Genomic DNA, 16,744 nt, shown 5'->3' with positions numbered 1-16,744 from the left:
CCAGCGGTGGAAGAGAGTAGCTCTGATAATAGGACAAAAGCCCGACAAAAGCTGACACCGTCTATAACCTACACGCCCTCATCTAGTTAGTCGTACACGGAAAGTGCGTGCATTCATGGAAAAGACCAAAGTGCCCCTTTATTGTAATTCTATAAATAGTGCTTCCTCTCATGTATTCGGTCACGCAACCTTAGTGAAGAAATTCCTACTACTTCTTCTCGTTTTCTCCATGGAACGACAGGTGATTGAATCACATCATACACCATTCAAATAAATGATTATTTGTGGACTCATCACTGCTCATAGCTTTCAATCTTCACACTGCCAATGTTTTTAAGTGCCTCTTGTTTAGCAAGTTATATGAGACCTTACCAACATGCCCCAACCTTTTATAACAAAGAATAGTGTCATCTTTGTTAATAACATCTGAATTTTTCCTATAATGGTCTCAACAAGAAGATAATATAAACTATTCTTCCTTATTCATTTTCAAAATAACTGCAAAATCTTTCATCACATACATGTATCCATACTTTGATTGAAAACTATAGCCCTCGACTTGCAGTATACCAAGAGATATCAAATTTCTTTTTAAGTTGGGGAATGTATCTTACTTTTGAAAGCATTTTAACAATATTATCATGCAATTAGTCTCAAGTATGCACACAGTGCGCTAGAGTTTCAAAAGATCGTAGCTCATTGAAGTATTAGGAAATGCAATTAGTAATAATCCAAAGAAGAGCACCCACTTGGGAACAATATATAAAAATATTTTTTAAAATTGTTGCCCTCCATGCCCATTTCTACAAGGGGTATTCGCATGTAGATATAAAAGAAATTTTCATTTTCTATAATTTAACACAACTTTTATTTTATGCTCATAAATACATGAACTTAATGTCTTTTCTAATTTTTGACACCCACAGAGAAAAACTCTCATTTACTGTTGACGTGGATGTTAAAATACATATTCTATGCTTCTAATCTAAATAAGTTCAATATGAAACGGTTAAAAACTGTGAAATAACTAGACAATGCTCAAATATAACATAAATTATGTAAACAAAAAAAATCAATTTTTTTCTTGCCGGTATCCAAAAAAAAGACGTTAAATTCATGTAATTATGAACAAAAAATGAAAATCATATTAAATTTCAGAAAATGAAAAAAGTTTGTTTATTTACAAGCGAAAACCCATTCTACAAACATCATATTTATTTCTTGTAATCAACAAACAAACCACAAACAAAATTATATCAACGAGATTCTCTTAAGTCGTCCCTCAGTGAGCGAGATTATCACTTTTTTAGATTCTGTAATTCCTATGACCATTTAAACAAGATTGTGATAAAAAATTTAATACAATGTTTACTCACAACGAACCGATCGATCATCCTAATAAGACAAGATTTGATATAACAATAAATAATAAAATATTGGATTATGAATAACCGGTTGTAGAGAAAAATCTCTTGACCAACTTATATAATGATCTACTTTATGTCTTTTTATCAAATAGAGTAATGCCACTTGGCATTTTATTATTAAAAGTACAACAATAAATGATGAAATTAGAAGGGGTATTGGCCAATAAATACATCAACTTTCCCAATTTTCTGGAATATAACATCACCTTTAGTTTTTGCTCCATAATACACCACCTTTATGATTCTTCTAGTTTCTCCCATGACTATTTTCTGAAAATTCTAAAACTACCCCAAAATAATCAAAATTGCAAAATAACCCCAACATATTACAATACCAAGACAAAATACCCATATTATGATTTCTAAAACAGTTTAACAAGTAATCAGGCCCAACATGCTTCCGTAACACTTGGAAATAAATCTCAAATTTAAACCAACATTATACCTTTGTCAACTGGTCTTCTTCAGGAGTCAGTTTTGTTGCTTTTTACGGCTCGTCTGCCCCCTTGGCACGCACCAACCACGCACTCGCAAGAGATGGTTGCAACCCTTCTCCTTCACTAAGTGTTGACTAAATATTTTGTTGGAAAAATTAAAGATAAATTTTTACTCAACCGGAATAGTTGGACAAAAACTAAGCGTTTATAGAGGAATTATATAATAATTAATTTATTTCATAAAATACTCCCCAAGGGAGGAGACTAACTTGTTTAGCTACTCATAGTAGCTAATACTTGTGTACATAAAAATAAAAAGGAAACTAAAACTAAAACAAAAAGCTTTGAAAACTAAAATTAAAAAAAAATACAAAGATAATTTTCTAGAGAGAGGAAGTGGTGTGTGAAAATGTCTTGTGATTTTCGGATAATCTTCTTCTCTCCAGCACTTGTGTTTATATAGAGGTTTGATCCCCTCTATTATTGCTTGGTAGTTGGCCTTGGATTCCTTCATCGTGGTCAGCTATCCTGAATGTGACATCCACCTTCTTTTGTCTGCCTTGATTGCCGACATTAATAAGTGTCATCACATGGGGCTGGACCCTTGCTTTATCGTATTGTGATAATGCTGGTAGGGGCCGGCTGCTTTTCCTTCCACTCACTTTTGTCCTGGAGCGTTTGGTGAGTGGTCCTCCTGTCATTCCACCCACTTTTGTCGTTTCTTTTGTGGGTGCGATCCTTGCTGTGAATCACATGATTCACATTGCTTTGTCGGCCACCTTACTTTTTTGGTGCCTGTGGGGTTCTCCCCTTTGGAGTCTGATGCTCGTCATGCTCATCAGACCGGAACCTCCTTCTGTTAGGTTTCGGGAAGAAACATTTGCCGAATTCTGGCTCCTTCTGCAACGAACATTGGTCGCAGATTTTCTCGATCCAATGGCCCAGATGAGCCATGTTGCAAAATTTGCGACGAGTATCTTTGCTCCCCGCAATCTTGTTGTCCCATATAATTTGCCGTTTATTCTCGAAAGATTTTTCGGCAAAAGGGGTTGTAGTTCCTGTCATAGTGTTAACCAGGAACGATCCCAGATCTGAGCTCTGGTAGAACTTGAATCTGGACTTCATTTTGTCCATCTCTGTGAGACAGACCCATAGACCCCATGCTCGTCTGGTGGAGATTTGATCCTCCTTGAATGTTGAGACGATTGAAGCCTGGAAGTCGGGAACTTTGATTCTGTTAAGAGCTCCCGTATCAGGTCTCCGTAGCTTAATGAAATGGAAAGCTTCGCGGATTCCTTTTCCAACTGGTTCTGGCGCTGCACTAAAAAAATACAATTCCAGAACATCTCCCCGTTTGAGGGACTCGTTGTTCTCCCATGCATCGAACACCGTCTTTTGAATCCATTTGGGTAGACCCTTGATCTCGGTGAAAGCTGGAGAGGTGGTATAAACTGAGGCTAACGCCCCGAACTCATACCATTCCTTGACATCGTTTGGATTGGCACCTGGGGTGGTCCAAACTCGTGGATATTTGCCTGCAACATCAACCCGGCAGTTTCCCGGATTAATGCCCCTTCTTGTGAGAAGTTTCTCCCACCTGTCTTGATACATTTGCCAAGAAGGAGAAATATCAATAAAGGCAGTATCAACCTTAACTTGGCCTGTCATTGGCCTAAGATTGATCTCTTCCTCTTTTACCCCAGAGGTGGAGGGTTGATATGTTGATTCAGGGTGTGACCCCTTAACAACATCTTTTCCTCGAGCATCCGGCTGTAAAGCCATCCTCTCAGGACTTGGGCTAGGGGTACTTGAATCCCCTGCTACAGGTAATCTGCCATGTACGAAAAGCATTGCTTTAATCCGATTATCTCGGATAACGCGCAAGAGCAGCTTGTTGAGTGCTTCCTGAAGATTGAACATCTTCATGAAGCAAGCATCGATCTGGTTGGATACTTGGGCTTCGTCAGCCGCTTGTATCTTTCCCGCTTGTTTAGTGTGTAGAACACACTTCTGCCATTCTTGTTGTAGCAGCTCTAGACTATCGAAGAGCTGCCCCTGTATTGCCTCGATGGCCTCCACTTCAGGGAGCTCCATCCCTTGTAAGGAAATCTGCAAGAACATTTTGATCAGATTTCAAGATGACAATATCATAATCATAATATTGACATTCTGCTTGCCATCTAAGCAATCTAGATTTTTCAGGCTTAGATTCAATCTTTTTTGTTAAGAAAGCTTTAACGTTAGTGTTATCTACTTTCAAAACAAATTTCTTAGCAAGTAAGAAAAGCGGCCATTTTTTAAACGCCTTTCGCACTGCAAAGAATTCCTTTTCGTTTATGTGCCATCGCACAGCTTCGTCATCGGAAAAGAGACCGCTACAATATCTGCAAGGTTCTTCTCCATAGGGGGTGATCTTTGTAAGCACTACTGCCCACCAGAAATCACTTGCGTCAGTATAGAGGACCAAGTCATCCTCATCTTGTGGTATTGAAAGCTTCGGGAGATTTTTGCAAATCTCTTTCAACTTCTTTATACCCTCCCGATGTTCCTCCTTCCATATGAATGGAACATCTTTCTTCAGTAGTGTACTGAAAACCTTTCTGTGTTCTGCAAGGTTTTTGATAAACATCCCTGCAAAATTGACAACTCCGAGAAAGCTTTAGAGCTGCTTTTTCTCCTTGAGATCCTCCGGAAATCCCTGGACTTTTTCCACAATATGATCTTGTAGAATTATCCCAGATTCATCAATCTCAATTCCCAGAAACTCCATCTTCTGGGTGGCTATGACTGCCTTCTTTTCAGACAGCACCAGTCCTTCTTGTTGGCAAACATCCGCGAAGATCTCCAGATGCCTGACATGTTCATGAATGTTCTTTGATGCAATAAGAATGTCATCAATGTAAACAAACATAAACGAAGAATAATCTTTGAAGAGATTATCCATCTTCCTTTGGAATATCTGAGGCGCGTTGGCTAACCCCATTGGCATGACATTCCAGACATAATGTCCTTGTGGAGTTGAGAAGGCTGTGAACTTCTTACTTCCCTCCTCCATGCGAATCTGGTAGAAACCTGATTTGCAATCGAACTTTGAGAATACCTTTGCACTTCTGATGCAGTTGATGAGGTGTTCTCTGCTTGGGATGAAATATCTGTCAAACTCAAGAATGTCATTAATCCTTTTATAATTAATGACCAATCTTGGCTTTCCTCGCTTGATCTCCCCATGATTTCGAACCAGAAATCCAGGACTGCTGTAGGGTGATCTTCCTTCTTCGATCAATTTCAAATCAAGGTGTTCCTTGATTATACTCATCATATCCTGTTGATCACGAGGGTTCATCAGGATAGGTCTGAACCTTACGAACTCATGCTCCTTTCCAGTTTTAACTTTCAAGGTTGCTCTGAGCTGGTTCTTGTCCCACCATGCCAAAGGATCCTCGTGGTAACACTTCTGGATTCTCCTTTTGACGTCGGCAATGGACACCTGTTCTTCTTCCTTGATATCTTTGTGTGATATCAGGGATGCTTTGAGGATTTGAGTTTCTTCCTCGGAGAGATCTGGGAATCCCTCAGTTCTGCATTTAAGCAAAACTTCTCCGAATCTCCTTTGATCCTTCATTTGGGGTCTCCGGAGTCTGCCATCATCACCACGCTTGCTGCGAAATTTGATTGGCATCGAGCGATGAAAAGCTCCATTGAGCCTTTGCAAAATGATCTTGTGATCACAATTGGTTGTGAACACTAGCCTCCTGGCTTCATTGTCTTGTATGTATCGCTTGAAGCTTTGCAGAAAATTATTTCCGAATAATATATCTGCTCCGGTATCATAGAAATAAATTGGTGGAGTTTTGACCTTGTACCAAGGTGTCTGTCCTGCTCCGCCGATCAATATTTCCGTTTGTTTTACTCCCTTTGATAGGAGCAAAATCTTTTTGGAGAAATCCCTTCCTGCAATTCGAGGTAGATCTTCTTCCACTTCTGCTGGAAAGACTCCTCGTTTTGCTGTACAGATTCCTGCTCCTGAATCCACATAGGCAGCAAAATATTCTGCCTTGAATTTTTCATACAACATCCCTACAGAGATGTATATCGAGAATGGACTTGTCATTGGATCATCACCCTTTGGCGTCCAATTGTAATCTCCATTCCTCCTGATTTCCATGACCATGGTTTATATTTGTCAAGGAAATCTCGTCCTAGGATCAGGACATCCGCTTCTTGTCCGGCTTGGCCTTCGGTCTGAATTTCAAAACCTCCGACCTCCAGAGTTCCGATGTATCGGTTATCTCCTGGATTTACCAAATAATACAACGAACTACAAGGAAACTTGTTTTCCCTGCTTGTTGTATCAAATCTTGTGGAAACTTGTCTCCATCCTTCGGGACATTTGAGCTTGACTCTCATGTCCGGAACTGGTGTTTCCTGAATCGCCCTTCTTTCATATGAATGAGAGAAACTTCTTGTTATAGGCCCTGAAGTTAGCCTATTTCCTTGGAATCATAGCCTTGGTGCTCCCAGTCTGAGACTCTGGGTATGGCTAAGCACCGGTTTGTCTCCAACATCGATGTCGATTTCCCTGATCCGGGGAATTTCCACTCGGTTTGGAGGGGCTGCCTTGGCGACCTCTTTGAATATTTCTGGAATTTCAATAAATTCTTTTCCCAGAAATAACTCCGTATGATGGGAATTTGATAAGGCATACGAGACTTGATAAGTCAGTGAGTATGGCCTGTTTCCATCTGTCATGTACTCCTTCTTTTTGTAGTCCTGATAGAGAGTCAGGGCTCGGCTGAAGGATGAATCTTGCAGATTATAAGCGATTTGTGGATAAAAATCGGTTATAATCTTCTTGGCATAGAGATTGCCCGAAAAAGCTCCAAGAACTGATTCTCTGGCATCTTTGACCCTTTTGTCGCATAGTGCAACATCAATTGGTTGGTCTGTCCCTGGGAAGAGGGAAGATTTGATCACCAACTGGATAGCTCCAATATGAATCCATTTTATCGTACTCGCGACTTCTGGCTTCATTTTCATAAGATCCTGTCTTATATCTTCGGCTGGAACCAGCTGGATTTCCACCTGATTACTTGTAATCTCAATTGGAAGTGCCGTCTCTCGATTTGTAACGCCGAAATAGACATGATGCTTCCTTTTGGATGGAATCAAGCTATTTAAAACTCGATTCAATCTCCCGTTGGAAAACCCTTGGTATGTTTGTACCTCATCGGTTTCCTTCTTGAGTTTTTTCACAAGCTTTTTCACCACCTCTTCTTGTGGAATCAGAAAATGGCTGGTAAAACCACTCTGATCCTCCTTCTGGGTATGGTGAACCTCGTGCTCTTCTTTAGTCTGACTCGGCTCCGGTTGATCCATCGGTCATCTCCGAATCTTCAGAACTAAAGACTTCTTCTTGCTCATATATACTCTCATCCGAGGATATATCTTCAAATTGATACACGGGTATCAATTTCTGGTAATAGAGAGCATCTTCGATATCCTGTGTGGATTCGAATCTTTTTATCCCTCTTTTCTCGTTGTCGGGGCAATTAGTAGAGATATGCCCTCTTGCACCGCACGTCCAACAGTTGCAGTCTTTGAAACTTTCATTTGCTTTGGCCTGAGTACGCCTGAAAGTTTTTCTCGCCGGGATTCTCTTTTGATTTGAGAATCGGTTTCTTGATGGTCCGCTCCGTTGGCCTGATTTGTAGGAGCGTGCCTTCTGTCTGGTCCACATAGTTCTTGGCTTCCAAGAACTTCTTCTGGACTTTCTTTCATAGGGTTGGTACCTATGTTTCTTTCGGCTCCTCCTTTGATACAGCAATTCAGCACCAATTTCTGTTGGAAGATCAATGTTGTCGCACATCAATGGGGATTTCTTGTTGAGTCTCCTCAATTTCTTGAGATTCCTTTGGTCCGCCGCCTTCTGGCACCATTCGGACAGCTTCTTGTGGACATAAGACATCCTCCTTGAAGCACTATCGAGAGGATATCCTCCTGGTGATACATACTCATTGATGAGCATCTCCCTCCATGGACTTGGAAACTTTGGAAAAAAGAGGTCCATGGCCTTCTGATCTTCTACTTCCCCCATATGGACATATAGGGTATAAAGGCGCAGAAATTCATCGAGAGCTTTTGGCTCCAGCACCATCAATCTCAGATTGTGAAGTGCCTGTTGATATTTCTTGCGCTTCTCTTCCGCGGATCCTTCGAAAAAACTCATTCCCAAGAAATGGATTTTAATCTGCTTAGTAGTCTCCTTAATGATATCATACATTGACGGGCTACTAAACATTTCTTCCCTTGCTGGAACCTCAATTTTGTCCCAGTATTGTTTTGCCATTCCTGCCAAACTGGCTTCGAAGACTCTGGCAAATTCTTTTTTGTCGTAATCTATTGTGGCAATCACGACTTTTAATGATGAGGCCCATTCGTCGATGAGACCCTCCCAATCCTTGAAACTGGCTTCGTCGAGGTTGAGGATCAATCCATATGGATGGACTGGTTCCAGTGTGACCTTTCCTACAGGAGTATCCTGCATCTGAGGCCTCCGTCGTCTGGTTCGTTGGAACTGGCTAGCATTGTCTTGAGCTGACCCCTTTTCCGACGATTCTCCTTCTTGAGGTTCGGTTTTGGGAACCTCATCTCCTTGGTTCATCTTTAGATCAACCATATTGAGGTTAGCAAAAGATTCTGCTAACTCTTGTAGATCTTCTAATCCGATTCTGTCAAGGCTATTCATGATATTTGCCTTTCATGATTCGGATTGTGTCCTTCGGCTGCAACTCCTTGGGTGCTGCCTCAAATAGGAGTGGATTCGTTGGGTCTTTGGACCATTGGTTCCGAATTCTTCCGGAACATGGTTTTCGCCTTTCGATCTCCTCCACCTTCCTCTGAATATCACGCAAGAGGGTTAGGATTTCCTCTTGTTTGAGTGATATTCTGCTCATCTCCATCGGTAGCTCATACAGCTTGTTGCCGTAATATTCCACCGTTTTCTGAATCTCCCGCAAGTTGACGTTGTCGGAAGAGTCTGGCTCGATCTTGTGGTAGCTTGGATAAGCTACTCCCGCCTTGTCTTTTTGTTCCATCAATTGTGTGACTGATGGGCCTCGTCCATGTTTCTCTCGATCCTTGTTCTGGCTGTAGCCATTCTCATGAGATTCTCATGATAAAATTGGATACTCGCGATAATATCGCGAATCAGCTCGATATCTCCTCCTCGTCGTAGGTTGGTTACGAGGGCTCGATTGTTCCAGTTCAGGTCGCCTATTAGACGACTGGTTTCTATCTCCAAATTTTGGAGAGAGTTCCTGTAGTGTACACATCTCGGACACTCGTCCGGATCCATAAACTTTTAATGGAGTCTCCTCCCACATGGGTTAATAATAAAATAAACTAAAAATTATATAATTCCTCTATAAAAACCCGCTCTGATACCATTTTCTTCAAGGATCTTTTAAACTATTTTTTACTTGAAAGTACGTGGCATTGTCTCACAGTCCAGACCCAGATTACCAGGTAATCTATCGGGCACGAGGAAAGTTTCCAGCCGATATACCATTCAAGCCCAATCTTATACATGTTTTAGGTATAAATTGTCTTTTAGTCAAAACCAAAAAGTTTTAGGGGTCAAAGTACAAAGAATTTTATAATGAGGTTATTTTTTGAATATTCCAAACTTTTGCCATGGGAGATTCTAGAAAAAAATTGAAAGGTGATGTATTATGAGGCAAAATCTAAAGGTGGTGTTATAAACTAGAATTTGGTCATAGTTCATGTATTTAGGGGCAATAACCCCAAATTAGAAAATATGTTCAGGTAGTAATGAGTCATTCATAAAATATAAATTTGTAAAATTAAATTAAATTATAAGTTGTATATGTAAAAAAGAGAAAAATTAATTTTATATTAAATGATTGGGTTGAAGAGTCATTGATAAACATAATCTAAATGAATCCGATCGGCCAAAATGCTAAAATTACGATAATTAGCTATTCAATCATTATTTCCATGATCCCGATGCACAATTACATTGACAATAAAAATAAAAATAAAATATTGTAGAAAATTAAAATACAAAATAATTTAAATTTATACATTAGTCACAATTGAATAGGCCATGTTTCCTTATTTAAACGTCCAAATCCAATAAGTCACTTCCTAAAATAGAAAATCATACATAACAAATACCCTCAAACAATTGTTTACACCAAAATACCATTTCGTGGCCCCACAAAATTATCTCTTCTTTCATTTAAAAAGTAATATTTTCATTTCTTTCTTACCTTTTCAAAAATTTACCCTAAAAAAATTACTCTCTCTCTCTCCTATTTTACTATAAACTATTCATTTCTTAATCTCAGTGCCCAAGCCTTGTGGCCAATTGAATTGGAACGAAGGGAGTATTACCTACAACCGTCAACATCACATCATCTTTATCAATTAAAAAATATTTAAAAAGAAAAATAGATGGGGATGTAGCAATTTTCAAAAGTGTGTAATTTTTATACCCGCTTTCATAAAAAGTGGGTAGTAAAGTTTTCGCCCCCTGCTAAATGCTAAACTTCTATGATGCATCTTCGTCATGTCACAAACAAACTAGTTATTTGAAATCAATACAACGATAATCACGCAGTCCTGTTGCAAACACCAATGCCATTGACAGAAAACTCTAATACAGATAATGAAATCTAGAAATTCCGTACAACTAGCCTTTAATCAAAGTTTCATAGCATAGTGGCCTCAGACAAACAACCTGGATCCTAAGCAGCAGATTATAACTGACCTAATCACCAGAGGCGAAATATCGACACATAATCAAAGCTCGGAGAAAATTTTGCGGACATACCTACTCGTCCTTCTTGTCCTCGGGTGGACTATTACCTGTTTCTGGTTTCTCTGTTTCATCAACCCTTCGCCCATTATCATCGACACCCAGCACATCATCCATCATGTCATCCTCTGCAACATTTATGTCTTCCACATCATCTTCATCTTCGTTGTTACTTTGATCAGGTATCTTTCTAGTCTTGGGACCATGCTCGAGTTGATGGGTCTCTAGCTCTTTGTCCATTGTCTCCTGTAAGTTTGCCATAGCGTTATTTGGTCTTCTACCTTTCCTCCCGTTTTGCCACCTTTCCAGTTCCTTGTCCACATTTGCAACATACTGCTCCAAAATCTGTTTCTGATATTGCGACAGTTCCTCTCTCCTAGCATATTTCCACTCTTGAAACATCTGAGACAAGATATGGTATGAGGAATAGTTTGTATGAATTTTTCATAAACTTGGCCACATATTATCCGCCAACGAAAGTTTGTAGACACTTTTACATAAAAGTAATAGAATGTTTGAGTAAGCTTTTATGCTTTTAAAAACAGTGTATAAGATATTTTAGTGCTTATAAGCACCCTAAAAGTGTTTGGCAAACATTTAAAAGAAACATTTTACTTGCTACCAAAATACTCCATCCGTCCACAAAAATTAGTCTTATTACCACTTTCGTTCATCCACGAAAATTATAGTCTTTCCTTTTCTGGAAACCCTTTATATTTTAAACCTCATTCACACTCAATATTTACAAAGAAACCAACTATTTCACACATCAATTTTGGTGGGTCCCTTTCTTCACTCAATTTTGATTAGTCTCTTTCTCTATTTTATACACATCTCATACAACCCGTGCCCTCCAAACCACACTACACTTTTTGTGGACGGAGGGAGTAAGATATTAGGAGGCTTATAACCTCTTTTAGAAGTGCCCTTATAGAAAAAGATCTTATTATAGAAAATCCTACTTTATAGTTATTGTAATTACAACTTTGACATTACTAAAACTTGTATGCTTAATCATCCAAACACTCACTTTATCTTTAAAATTAGATATAGGCATTGAAAAACAAGTTATGCAGGAGTTATAATCTCTTAAAATAAGCTTCGACAAACACCCTCTAAATCTTATTTGAAAACAGGGAAAGAGCTGCGTTTTTCAGTTAAACATGATTCTAGTTTAGCCTCATGCTTGGTGGGATGAACTTACTTTTTCTTTCTGCTGCTCAGCCGAAGATGCATCTTCATCCAGAGGTTTTGCAAACGAGTAATAGATCGGAGGTTCAGCCTTAGTCCTGAAAGATTCAAAGGCACAAGAAATGAATGAGAAATGTCAGGAACATATTAAAATGAAATACATGGGATGAACCCAAATCCAAAACAGAAACATGGGTCATTAAGCTGCTTCAACTTTCTGCACATAAACGAACACTTATCTTGAAGTCAATAAAATTGTGAATATTGACACTTTTGGACCAAAAATAGAAATAACCTGCACCAAAGTGACAGTAAAGCAGTTAGGATTATATGATTCTTAAAGCACAATAAGCAAACATAGATCCATTCAGAAATAATATACCTTATGAAATTTCCAAGTTTTTTGTGGTGCTCACTCCACCGAAGAAACAGCAGTTCCATATTCTTTTCCTCTGCCTTTGCAGCTATACGTGCTCTGAGGGTCTGATAGAACAGGGAAGAGTATTAAATAACAATTATCAGAAGTTGAACTCATGCAGCAGTTCAGCAGACAACATAACAGTACGTAAACAGTGGCTGCAAGCCTGCAACAAATGGTCTAAGTAATATGTTAGAGATACGTACCAGATCTCTCTTCCGCTTTTCTGCAATCTGTTCACGCTCTTGTAGCCTTAGTTTTTCACTTTCTTCACGTGCCCGTTGCTCAGCCTACAAAAGAATATGAATTGAGTTAAATTCATGCGGAAGACCATCTGTACAGTTCAGTTACATTTGGTTTCCAATACAAGCATCTGCATCTTATGTTGAAGTTTCATGCAGTTCTCAACAAGAATACTGAATGAAGAAAAGAGAAAAACACCTTAGTTTAGAAGATTCAATCTGTTTGTAGCTCTAGAGGTGAAATAAATATTTGCAAGGTACCATACACTTCTTTCTTTATTTTTTAATTATCTGACATTCTCCAATACACATAAGACACAACCTACTAAAAAGGGGTAGTAGGTTAGCACCTTTCATAATCCTTTTCTTTTCCCATGTAAATTTTGTTGCTACATTTGTCTGATAGTGTCCTCAGAAAATTAGTCAACATCAGTTCTGAAAAGACAATCCCAGATGGCAATAAAAAATAAATCCAAGTCCAAAGTGGTGCCTATAACTTACAGGATCATTAGTGTCTTGTCACCACGTTAATTATATGATAAAATTTTCAATCTAAGCTAGCAACCTTGTAAACTTCATTGCAACCTTATATGATAAAATTTTCAATCTAAGCTAGCAACCTTGTAATCTTACAATAATTCACATAAAGATGGAGATAAACTAGAAGGCAAAGGCAAAACATAACATCAATCTCACCCTTTTCAGAGAATCAGATCTCCTCATATATGCCTCTGTGCCCGATAGTTGCACGTCCTCTTTCCTGAACCTCTGGATGTGCATCAAACAATAGAATATCACAGAAATTCAGGTATTAGTTAAGCTAGCACGCAATGTTATAATTATAAACTCAGTTTTTGAAAGATAAGTGGCAACGCCTGTTCACTAGTAAAAGAAGCAGCAAGCAAACTGTGCCTAACTCACTTGTAGACCAACATTATTCCAGCATATTTAACAAACCCAAGTTCCAGAGGTAAGAAGTTCAAATGGTTTTCTAAATTTTAACACTAGTTTTTTTCACCAGCTATTAGTTAAAATTAGCCGAATTTGACACCACTGTCCTCATGACTATGTCACATTTATGTATCAAGAAGGTACAAAATCATAGAAGATTGATATTTTATACTCAAGATAATCCAATTAGTAGCACCATTAGGTGGCAGATCCTTCACCAGAGACTCCAGGACCTTATCGAATTTCTCTGGATGAGGGTCGTTAGTACTCCCTCCGTCCACAAAATAAACTCCTAAGTACCCTTAAAAATTTGTCCATAAAATAAACTCCTACTCTGCTTTTTGTACAATTATGTCCTCACTTATCTCCAATATTTACTACCCTTTACCACTAATGGACCCACCTCACAACACCTTTATCACTTTTGTCCACTATCCTTTTATCTCACTCACAACACCTTTATCAGCTTTCTTAGTTTCCATGGCCAACATGAAGTGGAGTTTATTTCATGAACGGAGGGAGTATTTCATTTACAGAATATCTCGTCGTGCAATGGTAATTGGACATCAAGTAGCAAACAAGGAAATTTGCCTCTTCTCAGTACTAAAAGACAGTAATAGTATGTGACATAACCTGAGACACAACCAAAGTTAGCTGTAATCATGCTATGAAAAAAGACATTGCCTCAAAACTATCGTTAGATTCAAAACAAATATGAAACTCTGGACTAATAAACACTCCAGACCTCTTCTCATAGCTGAAAGACAGTAATAGTCTGAGACACACCCAAAGTCATCTATAATCATGCTATGAGAAAAGACATTGCCTTGAAACTATTGTTAGATTCCAACCAAATAAAAAGCTCTGGACTATATAAAAACTGCGAAGTAACATAACCAGAGAAGGGTAGAGGCTATGAGCATGTAAAACACAGGGCACGTGCAACACTTCAAGTAAACATAAAATGAAATGTTACAGAAGAAAGAAATGGAAATACAATACCTCTAACGTGCCAAGAAGCTGGCCAAGCATCCTCTTATTCCTGCTGACCACAGTAGGGTCCTCATCCTTAGGCAATACCCTTGGCACGTGTTCAGCAGGAGGGATTTCAAAGTCCTAAATAATCACACACAACAAGTGAGCAACTTGGAAATGAACTCGACAGAAGACTAGTTTATTCCACAAATTCAAACAAAAAAGCAGTTCCAGACTTTACCATTTTAGCCGACCGCTGATTACCATCCCTCTGAGACCAATTATTAGACGGCTTTCTCTCACCCTGGCTTCCATTGGTATTTACAGCCTCTCTTGTATCAAATGCTACTTCTTTCTCTTCCACATCTGTCGCAGCTTCAGGACCTCCCTCGGTTATCTCCCCATCCTCAACCTTTAATTGAATTATAAAATACACAACTTAAGCTAGAAATTATACTCTAGAGCTTTAATAATATCGTGTACAAGAGTAAGGAATGATTGAAAAATATGTTTCTATTTCAAGCTAATTGTCGTTCACCCCAATTCAGAAAATTGACTTATTTTATTTTGGAATTTTAGAGGATTTTCACCTTCACCACAGCTGAAGAGAGTCGCCTTTTTGCTGGAGGCTGGTCGTCAGCATCATTCCTCTCCGCCTAAACAATGAATAATTAGCGGATTAAGAAAAGCGTGAGGCAACTAACGATGGACAGCGACATATAGATAGAGAAATTTACAGGTCGAACAAAGCCACGTTGACGGCTGCCATTGACGGCGAAATTGCGTGGTCCGGCGCCCGATATGCCACCGCGGCGAATACCCCTGGGATCTCGTAAGCGCTCCGTAATCTGTGGCGCCGGGAAAAATTAGGTTTTTGCGCGAAGATTGGGCAAGCAGAAGTTGTAAGGTTTTCATGAGCAGATATATCGATACAGTCGTTTATGTAAATACAAAGATGTACCTCCCGCTGTTGGCGGCGGAGTTCATCGATCTCTTTCCGAAGCTCTTCCTCTGTCTTCTCGGCCACCACCGTGCTGGCCATTATGTGTGTGTGTGTGACCTACGCGTCCGAGAATGAGAAAGAGAGATGTGCGCTGCTGCAAAACCCTCGCAAACCAGTGTGTAATTTAGGAACTTCTCTTTTTCTTTTTCTATTATTATTATTATTATTATTATTATTATTATTATATTATTATTATTATTATTATTGTTGTTGTTGTTGTTGTTGTTGTTTTAAAACGAAAAAGGGTTCCACTAAATTACAAAAATCGGAAGTAACAATATCTAGAAGCCTATCGGAGAAATCGGCCTTCCAGATCATTGCATCAGAAAAAGCAAGAGAATGCCGAGCAAGCTCGTGAGCTGCACGGTTAGCCTCACGCCGCATATGAAAAAAGTCCAAAACGACATGATGGCGAGCATGAACAAAAGTTTCCCATAATTCATCACATAGAGAATCCGAACCTTGATTCTTATCCGACAAAACATGCACCGCAAGAAGCGAATCAGTGTAAACCACAACTGGGCCCGTGTCGTTTTCCAAGCAAGTTCCGACCGCAAGCATAATGGCGTGGAGTTCGCCCATTATTACCTCTTCGTGTACCCAATGGTCTGGCAGCCCGCCAAAAATAATCCTTCCTTGATAATCCCTTATAATGAAGCCCATTCCAGATCGCAAACCATCTTCACGGAAATATATTAAGATAAAAAATAGTATTTATGATTATTTTTTTATCTCTATTGTTTTTGTATTTGTTATTTAATTTAATTTGAGTTAATATATCAAAATAGTCATTTTCATATTATAAAGATAAAAAATAATCATAAACATTAAAAAAAATACTGATTTTTTTGCTTAAAATATGTATATTTTTTTTAACATTGGCTTAAAGTATTAATTTGCCTTAATTTAGCGAATTCAAAATTAAATTCATGGCAAAATAGTGTTTCCCATTTTAGATTGGCCCGATTAGTCAAAAACTATGAACTGGCCTGCGGTCAACGGTTTGAAATCGTTGATCACAATTTTGATCTAAACTGTGATCATAATCGAGATGAGGAAGGGTGGTGTTGTGTCCAAAAAAAACAGTTGTAACATAAAGTAGTAAATAACGCAAGATTTACTTAATTCGATCGTAAAGATCTACGTCAACGGGGTTGCATGGTGCTTTCACTATGTATCCCGAGAATTCAACAACTTACAAAGAATATTAAGTGATAGATGATATAACAATAGGGAAATACACCTCTATTTATAGGCAACT

The 16,744-nt window shown here is 38.7% G+C and overlaps 1 protein-coding gene across 1 annotated transcript; it reads right to left on the bottom strand.

Moving 5' to 3' along the window:
* Positions 1 to 10,455: 10,455 nt before the first annotated feature.
* LOC131019388 (uncharacterized) lies at positions 10,456 to 15,620 on the bottom strand. Its single transcript, XM_057947930.1, has 10 exons — positions 15,442 to 15,620; positions 15,218 to 15,328; positions 15,071 to 15,136; positions 14,722 to 14,892; positions 14,508 to 14,621; positions 13,251 to 13,322; positions 12,519 to 12,602; positions 12,277 to 12,377; positions 11,908 to 11,992; positions 10,456 to 11,105 (listed from the first exon to the last, which is right to left on the bottom strand). The coding sequence occupies exons 1-10, from the start codon at positions 15,520 to 15,522 to the stop codon at positions 10,719 to 10,721; spliced, it is 1,272 nt and encodes a 423-aa protein (XP_057803913.1). The 5' UTR covers positions 15,523 to 15,620; the 3' UTR covers positions 10,456 to 10,718.
* Between the last annotated feature and the right edge of the window lie 1,124 nt (positions 15,621 to 16,744).

This window comes from Salvia miltiorrhiza, chromosome 4, assembly GCF_028751815.1.
Source record: "Salvia miltiorrhiza cultivar Shanhuang (shh) chromosome 4, IMPLAD_Smil_shh, whole genome shotgun sequence".
NCBI classification, from domain to species: Eukaryota; Viridiplantae; Streptophyta; class Magnoliopsida; order Lamiales; family Lamiaceae; genus Salvia; species Salvia miltiorrhiza.
The sequence above is the reverse complement of the archived record's forward strand: the minus strand, read 5'-3'. Positions and strand labels throughout refer to the sequence as shown.

Excerpts from the sequence above, each read along its gene's own strand:
- LOC131019388 (XM_057947930.1), bottom strand. The coding sequence starts at position 15,522 with ATGGCCAGCACGGTGGTGGCCGAGAAGACAGAGGAAGAGCTTCGGAAA. Across the intron at positions 14,893-15,070 it reads TCTCTTCAGCTGTGGTGAAG|GTTGAGGATGGGGAGATAAC; the intron begins GTGAAAATCCTC and ends ATTCAATTAAAG. Across the intron at positions 11,106-11,907 it reads CTGAGCAGCAGAAAGAAAAA|ATGTTTCAAGAGTGGAAATA; the intron begins GTAAGTTCATCC and ends ATCTTGTCTCAG.